This window comes from Loxodonta africana, chromosome 16 (genome assembly GCF_030014295.1).
Source record: "Loxodonta africana isolate mLoxAfr1 chromosome 16, mLoxAfr1.hap2, whole genome shotgun sequence".
Classification (NCBI taxonomy): Eukaryota; Metazoa; Chordata; class Mammalia; order Proboscidea; family Elephantidae; genus Loxodonta; species Loxodonta africana.
Window position 1 is genome coordinate 24,700,234 of NC_087357.1, and position 22,355 is coordinate 24,722,588.

Genomic DNA, 22,355 nt, shown 5'->3' on the forward strand with positions numbered 1-22,355 from the left:
AGAGTCGACCTTAATGACGTGGACAGGATCAAGTTTTCGGGATCTTCACTTGCTGATGCGGCATGATTCAAAGTGAGAAGAAACAGCTGCAAACATCTGTTAATAATTAGAACATGAAATGTATGAAGTATGAATCTAGGAAAACTGGAAGCTGTCAAAAATTAAATGGAACACTTGAAGATCAATTATCCCAGGCATTAGTGAGCTGAAATGGACTGGTATTGGCCATTCTGAATCAGACAATAATATGATCTACTATGCCGGGAATGACAAACTGAAGAGAAATAGAGTCGCATTCATTGTCAAAAAGAACTTTTCAAGATATATACTGAAGTATGACACTATCAGTGATAGGATAATATCCATACACCTACAAGGAAGACCAGTTAATACGACTATTCAAATTTATGCACCAACCACTAATGCCAAAGATGAAGAAATTCAAAGTTTTTACTAACTTCTACAATCTGAAATTGATCAAATACACAATCAGGATGCAGTGATAATTACTGGTGACTGGAGTGCTAAAGTTGGAAGCAAAGAAGGATCAGTAGTTGGAAAAAATGGCCTTGGCGATAGAAACAACGTGGGAGATTGCATGATAGAATTTTGCACGACCAATGACATATTCATCCGCAATACCTTTTATCAAAACATAAACAGCTACTATACACATGGACATCGCCAGGTGGAATATACAGGAATCAAACTGACTACATCTGTGGAAGGAGACAATGGAGAAGCTCAGTATCAATCAGAACAAGGCTGGGGCCAACTACAAAACAGATCATCAATTGCTCATATGCAAGTTCAAGATGAATGTGAAGAATATCAAAACAAGTCCACAAGAGCCAATGTACAACCTTGAGTATATCCCACCTGAATTTAGAAACCACTTCAAGAACAAATTTGATGGATTGAACACTAATGACCAAAGACCTGACAAGTCATAGGACATCATACAAGAAGAAAGCAAAAGGTCGTTAAAAGAAAGAAAGAAAAAAAAAAAGACCAAAACGGATGTCAGAAGAGACTCTGAAACTTGCTCTTGAACACAGAACAGCTAAAGCAAATGGAAGAAATGATGAAGTAAAAGAGCTGAACAGAAGATTTCAAACAGCAGCTCAAGAAGACAAAGTATTATGATGAAATATGCAAAGATCTAGAGTTAGAAAACCAAAATGGGAGAACATACTTGGCATTTCTCAAGCTGAAAGAACTGAAGAAATTGAAGTCTCAAGTTGCAGTACTGAAAGGATTCTATGGGCAAAAAATTGAACAATGCAGCTCTACCAAAAAGAATTGGTCGTCATTCAACCATTTCAGGAGGTGACATACGATAAGGAATCAAAAGTACTGAAGGAAGAAGTCTAAGCTGCCCTGAAGACACTGGCGAGAAACAAAGCTCCAGGAATTGACGGAATACCAATTGAGACGTTTCAACGAATGGATGCAGCACTGGAAGTGCTCACTCATCTACACCAAGAAATCTGGAAGACATCTACCTGGCCAACCAACTGGAACAGATCCATATTTATGCCTATTCCCAATAAAGGTGATCCAACCAAATGTGGAGATTATCGAACAATATCGACGGCACTCAGTTTTGGGTTTTATCATTAACTATCACACGCAAGTAAAAGTTTGCTGAAGATCATTCAAAAGCAGCTGCAGCAGTATATTGATAGGGGAACTGCAAGAAATCCTTGCTTGCTGAAAGTGAAGAGGACTTGAAGCATTTACTAATGAAGATCAAAGGCTACAGCCTTCAGTATCGATTATACTTTAACATAAAGAAAACAAAAAGCCTTATGACTGGACTAGTAAGTAACGTTTTGATAAAAGGAGAAAATACTGAAGTTGTCAAGGATTTCATTTACTTGGATTCACAATCAATGCCCATGGAAGCAGGAGTCAAGGAATCAAATGACATATTACATTGGGCAAATCTGCTGCAAAAGACCTCTTTAAAGTGTTAAAAAGCAAAGATGTCACCTTGAAGACTAAGGTGCACCTGACCCAAGCTGTGGTATTTTCAATTGCCTCATATTCATGTGAAAGCTGGACAATGAATAAGGAAGATGGAAGAAGAGTTGATGTATATGAATCATGGTTTTGGTGAAGAATATCAAATATACCATGGGCTGCCAAAAGAACGAGCAGATCTGTCTTGGAAGAAATGCAGCCAGAATTAGAAGGAAGGATGGCAAGTCTTCATTTCATGTACTTTGGACGTGTTATCAGAAGGGACCAGTTCCTGGAGAATGACATCATGCCTGGTAAAGTAGAGGGTCAGCAAGAAAGAGAAAGACCCTCAGTGAGATGCGTGACACAGTGGTCTGCAACAATAGGATTAAACACAGCAATGCCTGTGAGGATGGCGTTGGACTGGGCAGTGTTTTATTCTGTCGTATACAGGGTCATTATGATTTGGAACTGACTTTAAGGCACCTAATAACAACAAAATCCTGACAATGTTTTTTGTTGTTGTTGTTGATTTTTGTTTTTTAATTCTGCTAAAGGCAACTGTTCTGGGAAAATGGAGAGAGAAATGAAGGATGAGATACTTATTTTAAAAAGAAAGTACCTCCTGACATAATGTACTGAGAAGGGTACAACATCACTTCTGTCTTATTCCTTGCCTCAAATGTCATGTCCTCAATCTAATCATGAGAAAACACCAGACAAACCCCCATATTGTGGGACACTTTATAAAATAACTGGTCAGTATTCTTCACAAGTGTCAAAGTCATGAAAGAAAGACTGAAGAACTGTCATAAAAAAAAAAAAATAGATTGGAGAAAACTGGAGAGACATGACATCTAACTGAGGACCCTATATTGGATCCTGGACTAGAAAAAGGACTTGGCAATACTGTTATCAATTAGTGGAAAAAATGGTGAAATTGGAATAAAGCCTGTAGACTAGTTAATAGTATATCAATGTTAATTTCTTGGTTTTGATAACTGTACTATCATTATATAGACGTTAACCTTAGGAGAAGCTATATGAAGGGTATATGAGAGCTCTATAATTTTTACAACTTTTCTGTAAGTCTATTATTATTTAAAAATAGAAAGTATATATTTTTAAAAAGAAAAGTTCTGTAATTTACAGATACTGCTAGACAATTTTGTGGTTGCAGAAATTAGCATGTTAAAGTGTTGGTTTAAAAAGAAGAAAACAAACACTGCTACAGTGCCTCACAACCTACCCTCTCTAAATCCAGATACAGAGATGTTTAGTGTTTCTTTAGGAAAGGGGCACACTGCCTACCTCGCTCTGAATCAGAACGATCTGAAGAAATAGTTGATCCAATGCTGTCCATTCGTATTCGTTCCAACTCCTGCGGACCCTGCAGCTGTTCCAGTCGCCGCTTTAAAAATCTCTGTTCTCGTTCCAAGTTCTCAAGCTGGTGCTGGCTCTTCCTTTCAGCTTCTTCAAGTTTCTAAAGTGATAAAATTATATTTACATTTATGCACAGTCCAGTACAAACAACAAAACGTAATGACTTCTATGTAACATCTCAAAAGATTTCTTCTTTGGCAGAGAAAACATGAATATACATGTATGTAAGTATGGGTGCGTATAAATAATAGTTCCGTCTTCACATTTTTTGTGTGTATAATGAAAGCTACATTATTTGAACAAGATGGAATTCTTGAACCCTGTAATCGCCATGAAGGAGAAACTTCCCCTTCGAGTGTGTTCGATGGAAAAATACTGAGGGATACAGCCAAGTGAAGTTATCTCCAGCAGAGGGCACAACTGCCTTTCTTCTGTGGACAGGAGAGTAATTGTTATTTTCCTAGTGTTCCCAGCTCTTCACATGGCCATGCTGTCAAAACAATTTAGTTTAATCAGGTTATGTTGCTCCCATCAGATTAGCTGATAAATTTTTAGAAATATTTCTCTTGAGGTCACTTATTATGGAGGGCATGGTGAGCTAGCTGAAATGTATGAATAGGTATCATTGCTAATAATTAAACCAGGACCGAGAGAACCACATGCAAATATGAAGGTAAATTTTTTCACCTTGATGTGTGCTTTGGCTTTGTTGAGCAAACCAAGTGTTGTATGCCTGGTACAGTCTGGTCCTAGCGGAATCAGAACTTTTAAACGTTCTAAACACAGGCGCAGATGAGCTCGTCTAAGAAAGACAAAAAAAATAAATCAGCACAGCCTGGATATTATACTAGAAACATCCCAAAACCTATTTTCAGGAAAACAATAATTTGCGCATTATTAAGCCTATAACCAGTTTACTACAACCCTAATTCCTCTGTTTCAAAGTAGCTGCCCGAGTACAGCATACTTGTTTTTTGGTCTCTCCCGTTTCTACTGTGCTCTTCAAAAATCCAGTCACTTCATACTATTATCCCCAATGGTAATCTCTGTCAGAGATGGCTTATTTTTTTGCCCACCCCATAAACTGTCTCAACTGTATAAATATGGAGGTGGAAAAGTATACTAGCACACCTGTATTTGGTTTGATTGCCTAAAACCACAAGCTAAAGTAGGGGTTTTCACCCAGATGGTATAAAATGCGCACAAATTTCCATTTCATCCCGCCCACCTTTTCCTTATATACACACACCTCTCTACACCTGCGGCTGTCCTACATGTTACACGTTAGTATACATTAGGTTGAACCATATGAAACTTCTCATATTCAACCATTTCTTACTTATAAAAATGGCAATTTCATATGATTTAACCCAACAGAAACAGCAAAACCTTGTGACTGGCTAAGACAGGGTTAGACAGAATATATGGCCCTTTGGTCAACTGTAGCCACTGAAACAACAACCCATAACAAGTCCCCTGTTTCCTAATATCTAAGTATACCAACTCATTAGCTTTTAATTTTTATTTCTCTCTCTCTTCCTCTCACCACCCCCTCCGTTTCTCTATACAAAGAAAAAAAAAAAAAAAACAGTTGACAAAATCCTTTACTAAAAATCACTGCATTCTCTAATCCATCCATCCTGTGGGAAATTCTGAAGTTGGGAGAAATTTCTGCTGAAATGCTAGCAAAGAGCACCTCATGTATTTACCTTTCCTTTGACTCCAAGGAATTATGATCACTCTGATCTGAAGTGAATTCTGTGTACATAATTCCCACCTACAACAAAAGTAATCCCTTTCTTTTGTCCTGTGATTTATAAGGCATGACATATCTCAACAGTTAACATGTCTGAAAAGAAAATCCTGAAAGCTGTCCATAGGCTACCCCTAACTTCTTAAAGAACTAAAAACTAAAAACTTTTAGCAACTGTCTCCAAAACTGCACCAACAACAAAACATGTCTTCCATTTTCTCCCCAAAGAGGGCCAAAATGGTTTTACTGGCCCACCCACCAAACTATGCTATGTCTTAATACACAAGAAATAATGTCAAGTGAAATTCTTAAATGTTAACAGTTTGAAAGAAGGGTAGGAGAAGGTCTGATAAGCAGCCATTTATATCACTGGCAAGCAAGGATAGTTAAGGGCAGTAAGGTCAGGGGTTTGGCTGATGAACTGTCAAGATTCTTCCAGCACTCACTTGCCCAGGTATAGTTAAAGGTCCGTTAGTATTTCCACGCAAATCTCTTCACTGAGTTCAACAACTAAGTTCTAATAATTGGCTCCAGGCTGAAAACTGACATATCTGAGTTTGAACAAAAGAATTTTTTTTTTAATTTTCGCTAAATTTCAGGTATATCAATGGATTCCCTTTAATGAGATTTAACAATTTTAAAGTCACCCTCCTCCCCTGCTGTGCCACCCAAATTCATAGAGCCTCTAGCAAAATTTTCATTTTCAACTGGGAAATCTCATAGGAGTCTCACATGATCACACAATGCTCTTGCTGGGTAGAGTGGAAGAAGGAAAACACACACACATATACACAGTAAGAAGTGCCTTTAACCTATTAGGACTGTTACAGCATATGCCTCACAAGTAAGATGATGTGACTTAGAGGGTGGAGAGGGAGACTAGCAGTTCTCTTGCTAATAAGTAATGTCCTGTCCACAGGGGTTCTGAATTCAGTCATCTAAAAAAGTTAACAAAGCAACTAGTAAAAGTTAACAAGTAGTACAACTTGAAGAATGAAATCAATATCACTGAATTGTACATGTAAAAATTGTTGAATGGGTATATGTTCTGTTGTGTATGTTTTCAACATCAACAAAAAATAATTTTTTTAAGAAGTTAACAAGTATATTGCCAGAAGAATAGCTTGTCAATTTTGTTTGAATTACTTAAACTCAGAAATTCAGTATATATAGGAAATATCTTTTATTTTTTGGCTTAAGACACTGCAAAATGGCTCCTTACTATAGTTTCAGGTCAAGGGAAAAAATGGGTAGATCGATTTTCTATTAACCTAGGCTGAAATCAACTAACGTAATATTAAAATAGCTATGTTTTCTTTTTTAAATCAGTCATGAAGCTGTGTGTTGTGTATTTGTTACATGACTTTTGCATACCCAGGGCTGTTTCAGACACTTGCTTGAACAGCAATAGTAGAAAAGAAATGTGAACTCCAACAGTTTATAATCTAGACTACAGAATAAAACATATTTTGTTCCATATTTCATACTGAAATGGGTTATACAGGTATCAAGGGCAACAGAATCTTAATAAAAGGAGAGGCTGTACGTAATGAGAGGGGAAAGACTTGTAAAAAAGGCTAAGATTTAACTTGGGACTAAATGAAAAAGCAGGGGTTTTCCAGGTAATCAAAAGAAGAGTAGAAGGACCCAAATTTGTAAGTGGGGACCAAGTTTAAACCTAAAACTAAAAATACCTTAGTTTCTTTCATTCAAGAGAAAACAACTGAGTTGGAATTCTATAAGGAAATATCAGCCAAGTTCAGCAATCTGGAGGACTGGAATAGCACTGTCAAATCAGGAGCTACTAAAGCAAAAGGAGTCAAGGTTTAAATAATACTTAAACCAAGCAAGGCGGCAGAATACCCTCCAAAATACTTTTTTAGTAGCCACTTCAGTCAAGTAATTATAAATTCTCCAAGATGTAGCTTACACCAAGAAAATATACCCTGAGACATCATGTCACAAAGGCCAGAGATGCTATTTCACATGTTCTGTAAATACAGCCCTCAAAAATAGATATTAGTGTGAAGCATGAGTGGTGAATGATGTCTTCTGCTTCCTGTGAGGCGAGGTCAATCTGTGGGAACTAATGTTATTTCCTCTAGTTTTTGTATTTGTAAGTGGATCAGGTGTTTAGGGAGTAGAATAACAAAGGGTCAACAGCAGTTGAAGGACAGCAGCTGACCAAGGGGGAGCCATACTTTTCAGTCACCATCCAAATACTGCACACAGTTTTCCACATGTGCTTATGTGCCACTTAGGTAAAGGCACCCTTCCAAGAGCAATGGATATTCTGACTGTTAAGTATACAGAGTTAAATTAGAAAAACCATTCACATCAATGTGAAAGCTGTTTCTCTCCAGCAAATTCTTCAAACAAGAACTGTATGTTAAAATTCCTCTTCCCTTACATGTATGGGGCTGTTCTCCACCTTTTCCCCCATAATCTCCCTGTTGGTAACCAGATTGCAAGCTTAACCACCAACGACCTAGAAAAGCATATCTTTTGATGCCATCTGGTCCTTTCTTTTCTTGCCTTCATTCCCATGTGACTGGTGGCTCAGGAGCCTCCTGTATAGGGTTGCCAAATCATGGGCTGTAAGATTTGGGGGGAAGGGAAAGAGAACAGCAGACAGAGAAGAAAAAGGCTTGGTTTCATTCGAAAATCCTTGTGGATTGAGAAAATTTTACAAGTATCATACAATGATGTTTTTCTAGTCTCCAAGGAGTAGAGCAGCTGACAGAATAAGGATTTATGAGCAGAATGGTCTTGTACCTCTCTCTAGTCAAAGTGGGGAAAGAAGACTGGGGAAAGCTGAGGCTGCTGTTCTAGATATTCTAATGAACACTAAACAGTCAGGAGAAAAAACCTGATATTGTAAAATTTATGGAACTAGGATTGATGGAAAATGAGAAAAAAAAATTAGCCCCTTGATGAACACATACTTAACTTTTCACAACACATGGATAGCTCAAATAAAATCTATAAAGCTGAAATCTTTCCTAATTTAGCCTGAGTGACAGTAAAGAAAAATTAGGATTAGACACTGCAGCAGAAGACGCCTGAGAGAAAACTGGAGTCTCCTTGCTGAGAGGGAGGGGACTAGAGAATGGAGATATACTCACGTACTTTTATTTTCAAAGACGCTTAAGGTCTATTCAAAAACGAGATTAAGAAATGGGTTTTACCCAGGGGGAAGGGTAATTCCCAGTCTCCAATTCTACTAGAGAGAAGGGTCCTGTCAAGGCAGCCCCTTGTGGGAAAAGGAACAATTAAGAGTCTGTCTGGCTTTTACTGTGGTAGATTGGGATCATTTTTCCCTGAAGGAACTGATGCTGCTTTTGATTTCAAATCTTGTAAACAATACTGCCAAACTGAAGTATCTCAGAACATGAAGGGTAAATTATTTTGCTATAAAATGGCCCCTCCCAGTACCTGTGATATTTTTAAAGCACAGGTCTATCAGCCACAAGCACATAGTGTTGAGGGGAAAAGCATTCCCTTTCAAAAAAGAAATGCAGGTTATCATACAATGATGTTTTTCAAGTTGTCTCTGGAAACTCTAGTCCCCTTGCCCAACAACAATAAGAAATCTAACACTGGCCCAGCCCCACAAACCACCCATTGGCTGATGCCATTAGAGGCCTGGTCCTTCTTTGGAACTTGCTTGTCTTTTATTCCTCCACTACAGGACACCAAGACTTTGCCAAGGAACTAAATCAAAATGGAAAATAAGTCAAGCGATGGAGACAGAGCTTGTATTTTCCTCTCTGCTGAATGTTACGCAATGGGTTTCGAGTCCTCCCTTGAGCCACGTTCTTCAAAGCTGTGGTGGCTTGTGGCCAGGTTTCCCAACTCCCCACACACACACTTGCACATGACAGTGGCTAGGGGCTTATCCTACACATTCTACATACCAAAGTTTCTCTGAAATTTAATGCTAAGAATCTCGTGAAAATATACAAACTTAAAAAAAAAAACCCTCTGCCTGACTCTTTTTCTTATGAAAAACAACCTTACAAATTCAGAGATGAGGTCCACTGACATTGCTGCTCATCGATTCGTATTTACAAAAACGTGACCATATTCTGTTGTTTGGCTTATTCTGTTTGTGAAATAAGAAAAGGAAACAAGCTATTCCCATAAAATGGCATTTGATAATTACAGGTTTCACCTACAATTTATGTATTATCTACTTCACAGGAAATAAACAGACTATTAACTCCCAGCCAGTAACCTGCCAAGTGGCATTTCCCTAGTGTCAGACCTGTTTGTGGTAGTCATGGGGCTCAGTGACAACAGAAATAAAAACTTAGGGAGAATAACAGGGACCCTCCTACTCTGCTCACTTTTCAAAAAGAAGCTGTTTTCACTTAATACACCTCTTAATTCATCTGGTATCTTGTAAAAGTACCAAACAGGAATATCAACAGGTGTTATAAAAGTTATAAATTATATAAGTCACTCTACTGTGACACACTGTCAACCTTAAAAAAACCGAAACCCAATGCTGCAGACTCAATTCTGACTCATGGTGACCCCAGGTGTTATGGAGTAGAACTGCTCCATAGTGTTTTCTTGGTTGTAATCTTTATAGAAGCAGATCCCCAGGCCTATCTTCCAAGGCACCTCTAGTTGGGTTTGAACTGCTAACCTTTAGGTTAGTAGTTGAGTGCTTAACCATTTATGCCACCCAAGGACTCCTGGCACTATACAGTGCTCATCTATACAGAAATAAGAGTTAAAATTGGGAAGGTTGAGATACACATGTTACTCACTCTTGGAAGACTTTAAAAACACTTCCTTCCAATAAAATTTAAATAGTTCTTATGGTAGCGTATGCACACCCATAGGAATAGTCAATACCTAGCCAGAGGGTTAAATATGGTGTTCCTTCCAGAGGTCCCTGATTTTCCTTAAAGATTTGGAAGAAAAACACTGTTTTATATAAAAACAAGCACAGATAATGCAAAATGTACTTTTAAGAAAAAAGAAGACTTCAAATAAATCCCATGTGTACTGCCAGCTATATTACTTTCATACTACATTCCAGGACCTCCAGAAATCTGTTTAAACTGCTACAACCAATTGCTATAGGTTACTATTAGAGTTTTGGACTTCAGAACATCATTTCTGATTCATGTCTGGTATTGTATCTTTCAAAGGTTTAGGGAGAGAGAGATAAAAAGGAGTAGAGAAAACGAAGTGAAGGGAGAGGTTCATAGACTGATTGGATTACTCAGTAAATTAATGATGACAAAATAAGTAGCCTATTCTTTCTCAAACTACACAGATTCCATGTAAGCTGAAATTTTATTTAGTCTTCACATCTCAAAGATGCCAAGAGGATGAAGTGCCACTCAGCAAATAACAAAGATCATCAGTAACAGTGAGCTGCACCCTATTATGCCACTGAGCTAGATCCTGTATGCCAGTAGTAATCTCTATCTGTTTGAAGACTCTCTATAATCTGGCCCTCTGCCTACCACTTTTCCAGCCTCATTTCCCATTACTCATAGCCTTGTTCCTGTCATACCAAACTTCTGCCACAAACCAAATGTGCTTTTGCACTTACTCACCTCTCTGCCTGGAATGCCCTTCTAGCCACTGTTTACCTGCTGAGCACCCAACCCATTTTTTCAAACGAATACTCCACAGCCAAAATATTGCCTCTTCTATGAGGCCTTCCTTTCCATATCCCTTTCCTCTGATAATTAATACTTGAGTTTTACACTGACGCCACTTTTTAATTATCTTCCAGATAAGACTGAACCCATACTTTAATCATTTCAGGTCTTCCAGTAATAAACAGAATGACTGGCACACAGTGTGTGGGGAGGAGGGATGTAACATAATTTCTAGTGGATGTTTCTGGGACTCTCCAACTCACTAAGCTGAGGAAACAATATCAGGGCCTCCAAACAGTATGATCAGATCCCAGGCCAACATTCATGAGCAATCTGCTTGTGAATACCAGAACTCTGAACACCTGTTTTCTCTTGTGCAGGTGTGGTCACCAGTGAATGTTAGGGTAAGCCCCACCAAAACCTACTACTCATCAACGACAGCCTCAACCTAACTCTTAACTAGAGTCAACATCTCTTTTAATAGTGAGACAGAGGTTTGAAGAATTGCAGCCATTACAACCGAATCGCTGTCAAATTACTTACAGTGATGAAGGACTAGAACAACAATGTCAAATGAAATTCACAATCTTTTTAAATCCATTTTTTTTTTCCAATCAACATCAACCTTCTGTCCTTTATAACAGGCCTCCTAAGGGGAAAATGTGACTGATTTAAGTTTCACCTCCTGTTTCAGCTGTTGTTTAAGAAATAGTGATAATAACAAGCGCAATGGCAGGAACGTAATCACTATGGAGAAAACTGAACAGAAACAACTAAAAAAACTTAGGTATGAGAGGGCAAAGTCTAAAAACAAATATTCCAAAATGCAAGGGAGACAAAAATCAAATGAACAGTTTTTACCCATCTGATAACATGAGAATCGAGTGTCTGAACAGCTTTACAAGACCCCAGAATTGCTAACCAGTTGAAGCTGACAGTGCAGAACACATAAACGAATTATTTTTTTATTGTCCTGCATTCACCTCTAAGAAGACTTTTGAGTCTCATTAAAGAAAAAAAAAATTTAAAAACATGTACCAGAGGCATATGTTCTTCAGTGGGACTCCAACACGGAACCCAACCTCCAAAGTGATTTAACAAAAACTGCTCACTTGACATCCATGCTGTGCTAAATTTAGCTTCCATGCATATACCCTCTCCCTTATCTGTTTATAAGAATTCAGTGAAAAAAAAAAAACAAAAAACTTGATCATTCATTCACTATATTTCTTCTTAGGTCACACAAGAACTTTCTGTATTCTAAGTTCCAAAGTCTGGGAAATAGGGCTACATCACTGGAGAAAACAGTGGCAATTTGTTCTAAATACAAAATAGCTTATTTTCCTTTGGCAACTCTCCAGGGGTTTGGGTGGAGGGAAAGGATACTCCTCTCTGGAGAGATCAGGCTCTATCTTCTGAAACTGGCCTACTGTCAAAATTTAGTTGTGGGTGGGAGACAATTTTTTTTTTTTTTAATTTTCACATCAATTTGGAAGCTGACTAAAGATTTTTGCCTTATTAACAGTTTTTTCTATTCTTCAGCCTTTTGTTGGTGTTCATCACTATTCTGGCAGCCCCCGTTGGCTGATTTAATGGTACCAAGGGGCTGAGATGTGGTGCTGTCCAAAAGAAAAAGCATTCTCTCACAGGGATGGGGAAAGCAATCTGCAATCACAACAGTAGCTACTTGTTAATTTTCTATTTGAAACACAGTGATGTCAATGGTATTGTACCCTGCCAGCTACCATGGGGTAAAGTACATTTTGAAACCAAAACAAACTTCCTACGTGCTGGCAAGTCAGATTTGGGGAACAGTGATAACACTCTGTAAGACACTGCCCTAGTTTTTATATACAAAAGGCAGGCACATAAGCATCAGTCTATTCGTCCACAAAAATGTAAGTCTAATCCTCACAGGCCCATTCCTACTTCCAACCCAGTACAATTGTTTAATATATGCAAATTATATATGACAGCAGGATATGAAGAGACATTGTCACGGATCTCTAATAGGGTGGTGATCCTACGCAGGACAAACAGCACACTCAAAGAATGCTCTGTAATGTAATCGTTCATCTAGAAGTATAAAATGATAACAGCGTAACACCTTTTTAAAAAAAAAAGGCCCCGCTAATAATATGTGATTTTAAGGGGGTGAATATAGGGTTGATATGAGTTGGAATCGACTCGATGGCACTGGGTTTGGTTTTTTTGGTTTATTTACTTCGGGGAGCCCTGGTGGCACAGTGGTTAACAGCTTGGCTGCTAGCCAAAAGGTCAGCACTTCAAATCCACCAGCCGCTCCCTGGAAACCCTACAGGGCAGTTCTACTTTGTCCTACAGGGTCGCTATGAGCCGGAACCAAGTTGACGGCAACTAGTTTGGTGTTCTGGTTTATTTACTTCACAGGAAACACATCTTTTTATTAAATGGAGCACTCTGGCCTAAAAATTAGCACATTCCTGGAAAGTGAATATTCCCAATTTGTATTGAATTTGAGTAGCCTGAAATAGAGAGCTAAATGATTAAAAGTGGTAACCATGTTTATCACTGGCAGACAGCAAAATGGTTTGGCATTGCTGAACATGTGTCAATTCAGTCAAGTCAGCCAGGGATTATTTTTAAAGCTCCATTTTAGCATAATTTTCTAAAAATCAAAATACACTTTTTTTTTTCTTTGAGGGGGTGGTAAACTTGGAACAGGAAAAGGGTAACAAATAGCAACTGCTGGCCAAGGTCTTTTTTTTTTTTAAGAATCCTAAGGCCTTCATAAAGTATTTGGAACTTCTGAAAAAATCAGGATTCACAGAATTTTAAATATGCCACAGTCCCGATCATTACAGAGGATTAATGTTCTGGTACATCTTTTCATTTCTAAATTACCTAACTGTTCTGATCTTTCTCTTTCATCACATTCTTTCTGACCACAAAGGATCCAACTGAAGAGTAGTTTCTGAGTTACTTTTGGAGGCGGCCTAGCATAGCACCTGGCACCAATCCTCAGCATGCTCTCCCCTGATAAGGCAGAAATTTTTCAGTGTTGTATTAGGGCACTGACAGTTGAGCACTTTTAAGCAGACAGAAAGTGAACATGCCTTAGGAATGATTTTACTTTTTTAAATCCTTCTGAAAATGAAAACATGTTTAACGGATTAAAAACAATTATAGTAGTCTCCTAAAAGGCAAACTTTTATCAAATAAACGACTGGGTGCGAATTATGACTGGAAGGCAACATCGTAATTTTTTACTTGCTTCTATTTATATTTCTCTGAATTTTAGTTTGACTCTCATCTAGAATCTGAGATCTAGTATTTATTTTATATGATATCAGCTTCAACTCAATACCATTGTAGTTTTCTAAAAAGGACTGCTACACAAGTGCCACTGCACTTTGATTTCACCAATAGCTCAAAAGAGCACTCCTGGAAAACCTATACAGTTCCATGGATTTAGGAAGAAGGGAGAGGTAGGCTGAGGTAATATACTTTATTTTGTTACCACCACCATTCAAAATCCTAACTGCTCATCAGGGCACACTGTGTGGCTCTCTCGCCTAAGTATATCTCAACAGAAAAAAAGAACATAAAAACTGTTGCTCCAACCAAAGAAGGTAGAAAAGTTTAGAGGATAAGTTTGCCTATCTTGGCTACACTTCCTTTCAGATATTACAGGATGAAAGTCCTAAAACATCTTTAAGGATTATCAACATCTCTCATGGAAGGGAACAAAAGATATATATTAAGATCCTTAGAAATTATAAAAAACAAAACTCAACACTTATTCAGTATTTTCTTTTAAAAGCACTTTCCAAACTTTGCAGGACAGCAGACCCATGTTTCCTCCTTCATCTGACCCAATAGAGACAGCACTAAATTCCAATTGCTTTCAAAGGAGCTCTAAGAGTCCAATATGACCAAATCACTCTTTAGGAAAAGCCTCCTCCATTATAAAAACAGCAGTCTTGCAAAGTTTTTCAGCTCTATCTAAATTGTGTTATGTTTACAAATGTTTTAACTGCAAAGATGAAATTTCCTATTGAAAAAAACCTTATTTAGAAGAGTGTGGTTTTTTTTTACAGCTATGCCAAATACAAGCTGTTCTACCATTCTGTAAAGAGATAATTGTGGATCAAGCTGGAATAGAGGGAATCAAGATAGGAAACCCATACAGAATTACAACTGTAGAGAAAAATGCCATTATTGGCTACACCAGTGATCCAAATGCCAATGTATATGTTGTTGTCAGTGATGCCAAGGGATAGCTCAGGGGAAACTGACGGTTATCCTCCATGACAGTAACCTATATATTACGGAAGCATGCCCCTAACATCTTACTAAAGTCCAAGGGCAATATTTTATCAAAGAACTGACCTAAAAATGGTTTGATTTTATTTTCATTTTCCACTAGGGTAATAAAGTCCCTGTGGAGCCCTGATAGCTCAGTGGTTAAGGGCTCAGCTGCTAATCAAAAGGTCGGCTGTTCAAATCCACCAGCTGCTCCTTAGAAACCCTATGGGGCAGTTCTACTCTGTCCTATAGGGCCACTGTGAGTCAAAATCGACTCATGGGCAAAGAGTATTATACAGTTACCACTCACTATGTTAAGTAGGACTGTTCTTTAAAAAAAATAATTCTCATCAAACACACTCATCAAAAGACTTCACCAAAAGAGTGAAAAGATGACCTACAGACTGGGAAAAAAAAATTGGCTATGACAAATCTAATCTCTAAAATCTATGAGATACTGCAAAACTTCAACAACAAAAAGACAAATAACCCTATTAAAAAATGGGCAAAGGATATGAACAGGCACTTCACCAAAGGAGACATTCAGGCAGCTAACAGATACATGAGGAAATGCTCACGATCTTTAGCCATTAGAGAAACGCAAATCAAAACTGCAACGAGATACCATCTCACTCCAAAAAGGCTGGCATTAATCCAAAAAACACAAAATAATAAATGTTGGAGAGGCTGTGGACAGACTGGAACACATATACACTGCTGGTGGGAATATAAAATGGTACAACCACTCTGGAAATCAATTTGGAGCTTCCTTAAAAAGCCAGAAAGAGGAGTACCATACGATCCAGCAATTCCACTCCTTGGAATATATCCTAGAGAAATAAGAGCCCTCACACAAACAGATACATGCACACCCATGTTCACTGCATCACTGTTTACAACAGCAAAAAGATGGAAGCAACCAAGGTGCCCATCAATGAATGAATGAATAAACAAATTATGGTATATTCACACAACGGAATACTATGCAACGATAAAGAACAATGCATCTTGAAACATCTCATAACGTGGATTAATCTGGAAGGCATTATGCTTAGTGAAATTAGTCAGTCACAAAAGGGCAAATATTACATGAGACCACTATTATAAGAACTCAAGAAAAGGTTGAAACACAGAAGACGACATTATTTGATGGTTACAAGGGTGGGGAGGCAGGGAAGGAGGTATTCACTAACTAGAGTAGATGAGAATTATTTCAGGTAAAGGGAAACACAACACACAATACAGGGGAAGTCAGCACGACTTGACTAAACCAAAAGCTAAGAAGTTTCCTGAATACAACCAAACACTTTAAGAGAAAGAGTGGCCGGGGCAGGGATCTGGGGACCATGGTTTCAAGGGACATCTAGGTCAACAGGCATAACAAAGTCTATCAAGAAAATGTTCTGCAACCCACTTTGGTGAGTGGTGCCTGGTATCTTAAAACATAGCAAGCAGCCATTCAAGATGCATCAATTGGTCCCAACCCACCTGGAGCAAAGGGGAATGAAGAACACCAAAAACACAAGGAAAACATGAGCGCAGAAGACAGAAAGGGCCATATAAACCACAGACTCCATCAGCCTGAAACCAGAAGCACTAGATGGTGCCCGGCTACCACCCATGACTGCCCTGAACAGGGAACACAACAGAGAGTCCCTGATGGAGCAGGAGAAAAGTGGGATGCAGAACTCAAATTCTAGTAAAAGACCAGACTTAATGGCCTGACTGAGACTGGAGGGACCCTGGAAGACACGGCCCCTGGACTCTCTGTTAGCCCAAAACTAAAACCATTCCCAAAGCCAACTCTTCAGCCAAAAACTAGACTGGACCATAAGATATAAAATGATACTCATGAGGAGTGTGCCTCTTAGCTCAAGTAGACACATGAGACTAAATGGGCAGCTCCTGTCCGGGGATGAGATAAGAAGGCAGAAACAGACAGAAGCTCGTTGAACGGACATGGGAAATCTGCGACGGAAAGGAGGAGTGTGCTATCACATTATAGGGAGAACAACCACAGTCATGTAACAATGTGTGTACAAATTTTAGTATGAGAAACTAACTTGAACTGTAAGCTTTCACTTAAAGCACAGTAAATATACATTAAAAAAAATTCTAAAATTCCTCATTCAATCTTCAAAGGGGTACACTCCCTAATTACTGTCATCATGATTCTGGGGACCAATTCTAAATGTACACTTTCTTAATTTCCAGATATCTTCCTCATTCTAATTTAGCCATTGCATTTCCAGATTAGAAAGCTCGTATCTTTCTCATTTATTTTTAAATTATTTTAAAGGACCAGCTTTGCTCTAACTACTTTAGGATACAAGTATCGGAAAATAAAGCATTCTATGGAAAATAGATTTTTTTGTAATGGTATAAAATCATACATTAACCTCAGTTTTTTTGACAAACTTAAAAAGATAGTGTGGTGAAATAAGTTCCTTTATGTGGTAAACTTTTAGCCTTAGTTCTTTGGAAAAACACCTTGAGAGATTTTTCCCCTAAACCCTGAGGATTTACCTCTGCCCTAATTCTTTGAAGCAGCACCTTCAAGGGTAGGACTCCTAGGTTGTTTTCTACTCCAGAGGGTTTGTTAACTTTTGTCCAGGTTGCCTGACACTTCCTGGGTAAGCTGTAAAAAACGTAATGGTTTGATACTTTTTGTCTAGCCCTGGGGTGCCGTCTGCCCTGTGATTGGTCTATATTATGCACCTTGCATGGAGTGGTCAGTTTACTGTGCAAACTGAGGGACTTCTGGTACACGGAGGGGATTGGTCAGTCCCTGCTGGGAGGGCCATGCCTTGAAATTGACAAGGAGTCTGCTTATATAAGCAGCCAATCCCACAATGGTTTTTTAGAGGTAAGAAGAGAGAACAGAGACAAAGCAGAGAGGGAAGAGGCAAGAAACCTCCTAAAACAGCTGTGACACGGGTCAGTGGAAAAGAGGAAGATCTTCAAGAAGATGGATTGACGCAGTGGCTGCAACAATGGGCTCAACCATAACAATGATTGTAAGGATAACGCAGGACCGGGCAGTATTTTGTTCTGTGGTACATAAGGTCACTCTGAGTTGGAAAAGACTCAACGGCACCAAACGACATTATAGTTTTCCCCTCTTTTGTAGTGGCAGTGTTAGTGAATGCCCAAGTATCTTATGAAAACAACCAAAAGTTTCAACTGGGACAGAGAAATCTTTTATGGCTCTGGGTAAATGAGGGTAACTCAAAGCCCATTTCTTTAGCCCTCCAGAATCTCTTCAATGTTATGCTGTTTTGGAGTACTACGGAAGGTGTTAATTTTATTCCAGTAAGCCTTATATGATAAAGAGCATAGTAACTCTTAAGATTATGTCTTTCCCCGTGTACCTTATATTTCATCTTTGTGCTTCTCCATTTAACCTTTAACAGATAACCCCAAATAAGCTGTTTCCATGGAAAATCTGTGCCTTTTTAAATTTTCTGCCTGTTCTAGTATATCAACTCTAGCTTAATGATTTGTTAAAAATTTCAGTCCATAACCTGTTATACTCTACGGTCAGAAATACTCTAAATTCCTGAGGGACAGTAAGAATCAGGATGAGCACAAACGTGGTTCCTGTAAGGTAGAAGTCAGACATACCTCCACCCTCCAACATCATCATTCTGACACCAGCCATTTCCCTCCCATGGCACTCTCTAGTCTGCTGGGTTCAATAATTCATACTGTTTATTCCTAACTACTTCTGTTGAACCTGTACTAGCATCCAACCCCTATGTACTAAAGTACTGACAGAACGCTATAAAAAATGTTGAGAGACCTCTGATTAATCTTTACTTGCCAAGAAGGGTGAGCCATTTTGCAAATTGTAGCTGTCAAGTTCCCAGGATATGCATACGTTTGAACTTCAGCTTTTCTATGCCCAAACTCAAAAATCCTAGATAAAAATAGAATTCAGTTCTTTATACACCATTTCCAAAAAATTTTCTCCTTTAGAGGGCCACCATTTGAAAAACTTTCTTTTTAAATTAAAGCATTAATGATAATTAAAAAAAAAGGCCTTCAAGTTAATATTTTTAAAAAATATTGGATTCTAGTCAAATATTACTAAATTAAATATTCTGACTAAAATTTTAAAATGAAAGATTTTACTGGAGCAAATTATAAGGCTAATTAAAGTTCTGAAAATAATAGGAAAATGCCTATTAACTTTACTGTGAGTAAATTAATACACATAAAAAATCTTATCTGTATGAAAATAAAAAACTTATGATCTCAACAATAAAAAAGATGAACCACTAATATCCTTCCTTCTAAGCATAGTAGATCAGAATGTGCTAAATATAATTATTTTTTAAAGTTCTAATAAAATGTTTAATAGAGCAAGAACAAGTTTCAATACACCATGTTTTTTTTTAGTAGTTACAGATCACTTCCTATTTAATAAACTCTTGTTATCTCCATTTTAATTGCTTGACATCTCTCAAACTCATAACTGCTTTTTGTATAAAGCAAAAAAATAAAAACATATATAGATAAATAGATAAAAGTTATTTTTTTTAACTCTGGCAACAAGAGTGGTTCCAGATGAATACACAGGAGTACCAATTGGCCATTTCAATAATAATCTCCTTGGCTAGTAGCATTTATGGAAATTCAGAGCATCCTATGATGCTTTCCTAAAGCTTTTAATTCTAAACTAACTTCCAAAAAATCCTTAAGTCTTCCCAAGACCCTGCCCAGGAACACTGTTACAACTGGATCATGGAAACTACTATGAAAAAATCTACACATTTAAAGAATTTTACTTTTAATGATGTCAAATTATACAGCTATCAAAATCAACCAAGTTTCAAAAAAATCAGAAGCAAAACAGAATTAACAATAACTGTAGATGAGCATCACAGAAAAGTGTCTATATCTTAAAATCCAAACCAAACCCATCGCCGCTGAGTCAATTCTGACTCAAAGCAACCACACAGGATTTCCAAGGCTGTAAATCTTTATGAAAGCAGACTGCCATATCTTTCTGCCACAGAGCCCCTGATGGTTTCGAACCGCCGACCTTTGGGTTAGCAGTCCATTGCTTTGCCCACTGTGCCACCAGGACTCTTTGTATCTCAAAAAGCAAAGCTGAAATTTAGTAAGATGTTAATACCAAGTTATACAGCTATGTAGACAGAACACAGTGACAACACATCAAGGGCAAGACACGTGTATAAATTCCAAACATGTTGAGGAAATGTTTTCACAACAACAAAAGAGATCTGTAACACCTTCTATGCTATTTATAGTAAAACCTTAAGTCACAGTTGAGTTTCTTGGTCTGCTGTACAAATTCGAATACAGAAAGCAATGTACCTTCATCTGTAAAATCACCACACTCAAGAGGCACTTTCTCATGGTACAACAACTTTAGCAGAGGTTACTTTATGAAGCACAATCACCACATATTTCATAAGTGGGTCATATTACCTAGAATATCCCATGGAGAACAAACTGTTTTCTCTGAAGCAGGAGCGGAGAACAAAACTATTTTCTTTGGAAAAGGAAGATATTTGCAGGGTAGCAAAGATCTCACTGTGTGCCTTCTTAAAATATTTTCTATTTTGAAGTGGCAGGTTTCACTAAAAGATAAATAAATTTTAAAAAGCACAACTATTTATTTAACTTAGCATTCAGCCTTTTTCTCTTAATAAAAGCCTACTACAGAAATGGGCATTACTAATGCATTGAGCACCTGTTATGTAGAAGGCATTGTATCAGATACAAAAATGAGCAAGTTACAGTCAGTGTCATCATAGATATATATGACCTAGAAAGGGAGGGTCGATAAAAAAAAAGGAAGACCCTCAACGATATGGAATGACACTGTGGCTGCAACAATGGGCTCAAACACAGCAACAACTGTGAGGATGGCACAGGACAGAGCAGCGTTTCATTCTGTTGTACACAGGGTCACTGTGAGTTGTAACTGACTCGATGGCACCTAACAGCAACAACAGAAAGTGAGGAAATCACAGTATAAAAGTGTATAGGTTGAAATTCATGTGACATAAACACTGACTATGAGTTGGAAAGTATGGGTCCTAGCCCTTGGTTCAAAAGCTAGATCTGAGAATAAAGAGTAGGATTGGGTACCTGGAATCTCAGAATTTTTTTGAACTGTAAGAGATCTTAAAAATCATTTAATTTTACAAGCTAATTTTAGAGAAACTAAAAGTCCCGTCTGTAAACTAGAATCTGATTTTGATGACTCCCAGTTTTGTGCTTTTCCCTCATACTCTGCTGGAGTGGGGGTAAATTCAAAAAAAAAAAAAAAGGTTTTAACAGTCACTATGATAATATGATAAATGCTATAGTGACACAAGAAATAAGAATGGCCAGTCTATAGGAAGGTTGCAATGAAATAAAAGACAGCATAAACTTCTAGTGGACCCAGTCAGCACAGCTCTCATTTCCAGCAACCCTCAGCAACTTCAAAGGGGAAAAAAACAAACAATGGAGATATCCCAGAATTAGATTATCAAAGAAGTGAAAACATTATCGAAAAGCTACTTTTATTGCCTGAATGGTAAGGAAGAGAGTTTCCAATATACTGACCTGCAGCTACTTCAGGTTATTTATAGATCAATATTTAAAAAAAACTAAACCTTCCTTCCTTGAAGTTTTGCATAACAGCAGTGTGCTTTTCCCTGTTGGTATGACACACCTCATCTAGTGATCCCTGGGGCCTAGTGAAGTGATTAATGTCATCTATGTTGAACTCCAGGTATTCTTTTTGACAATTTGGCTCCTAAACCATGTTCAGTATTAAAATCTGCCTTTCTCCATTGGCATTCTCCAAAATAATAGCAAAACAAGAAAGTCATTTACTTATGAATTCATTGTTTTACCTTTTCCTGAATTAGAAGATACAAATATAAAATATGTCATTTGTTTTTCCAATTGCTGAATTAATTATTTTCCAAGCAAATTTTTCTTCAAGAACTAGTATTCTAGGCATTTAGGTTACCTTTAATGTTTTGCTATTAAAAATAATTCCACAATGAACACCTTATTTAAAGCTCATGCAACACAAGACTGGGTATGTCTGTTAGAGAACTTCCTAAAAGTGCACCTGCTGAGTCAAAGGCTTTGCACATCTTACATTTTGATAAGCATTTCCAAATTGTTCTCCAAAGAGGATGTATGCATTGTACTTTTCTGTCATTATGCATTTTCTTAATAAACAGGAACAAAAAGTAAAAAAAAAAAAAAAAGCCTGGTTAGAAAGTAGCCAGATTAGGAAATTCTGATCTCATTACTGAAACCTTACTTAAACCTGTGGTTCTTCACAAATGACACCCATGGGACTT

General features: G+C 37.8%; 1 protein-coding gene across 2 annotated transcripts in view; it reads right to left on the reverse strand.

Moving 5' to 3' along the window:
• MXI1 (MAX interactor 1, dimerization protein) overlaps positions 1-22,355 on the reverse strand; it is a 101,359-nt gene that overhangs the window by 7,834 nt on the left and 71,170 nt on the right. For both annotated transcript variants that reach the window (XM_003409124.4, XM_064269337.1), the window contains exons 4-5: positions 4,036-4,150; positions 3,277-3,448 (exon numbers count right to left, since the gene is read on the reverse strand). In XM_003409124.4, coding sequence (XP_003409172.2) covers positions 3,277-3,448; positions 4,036-4,150 — 287 coding nt within the window. The remainder of the gene's footprint in view (positions 1-3,276; positions 3,449-4,035; positions 4,151-22,355) is intronic.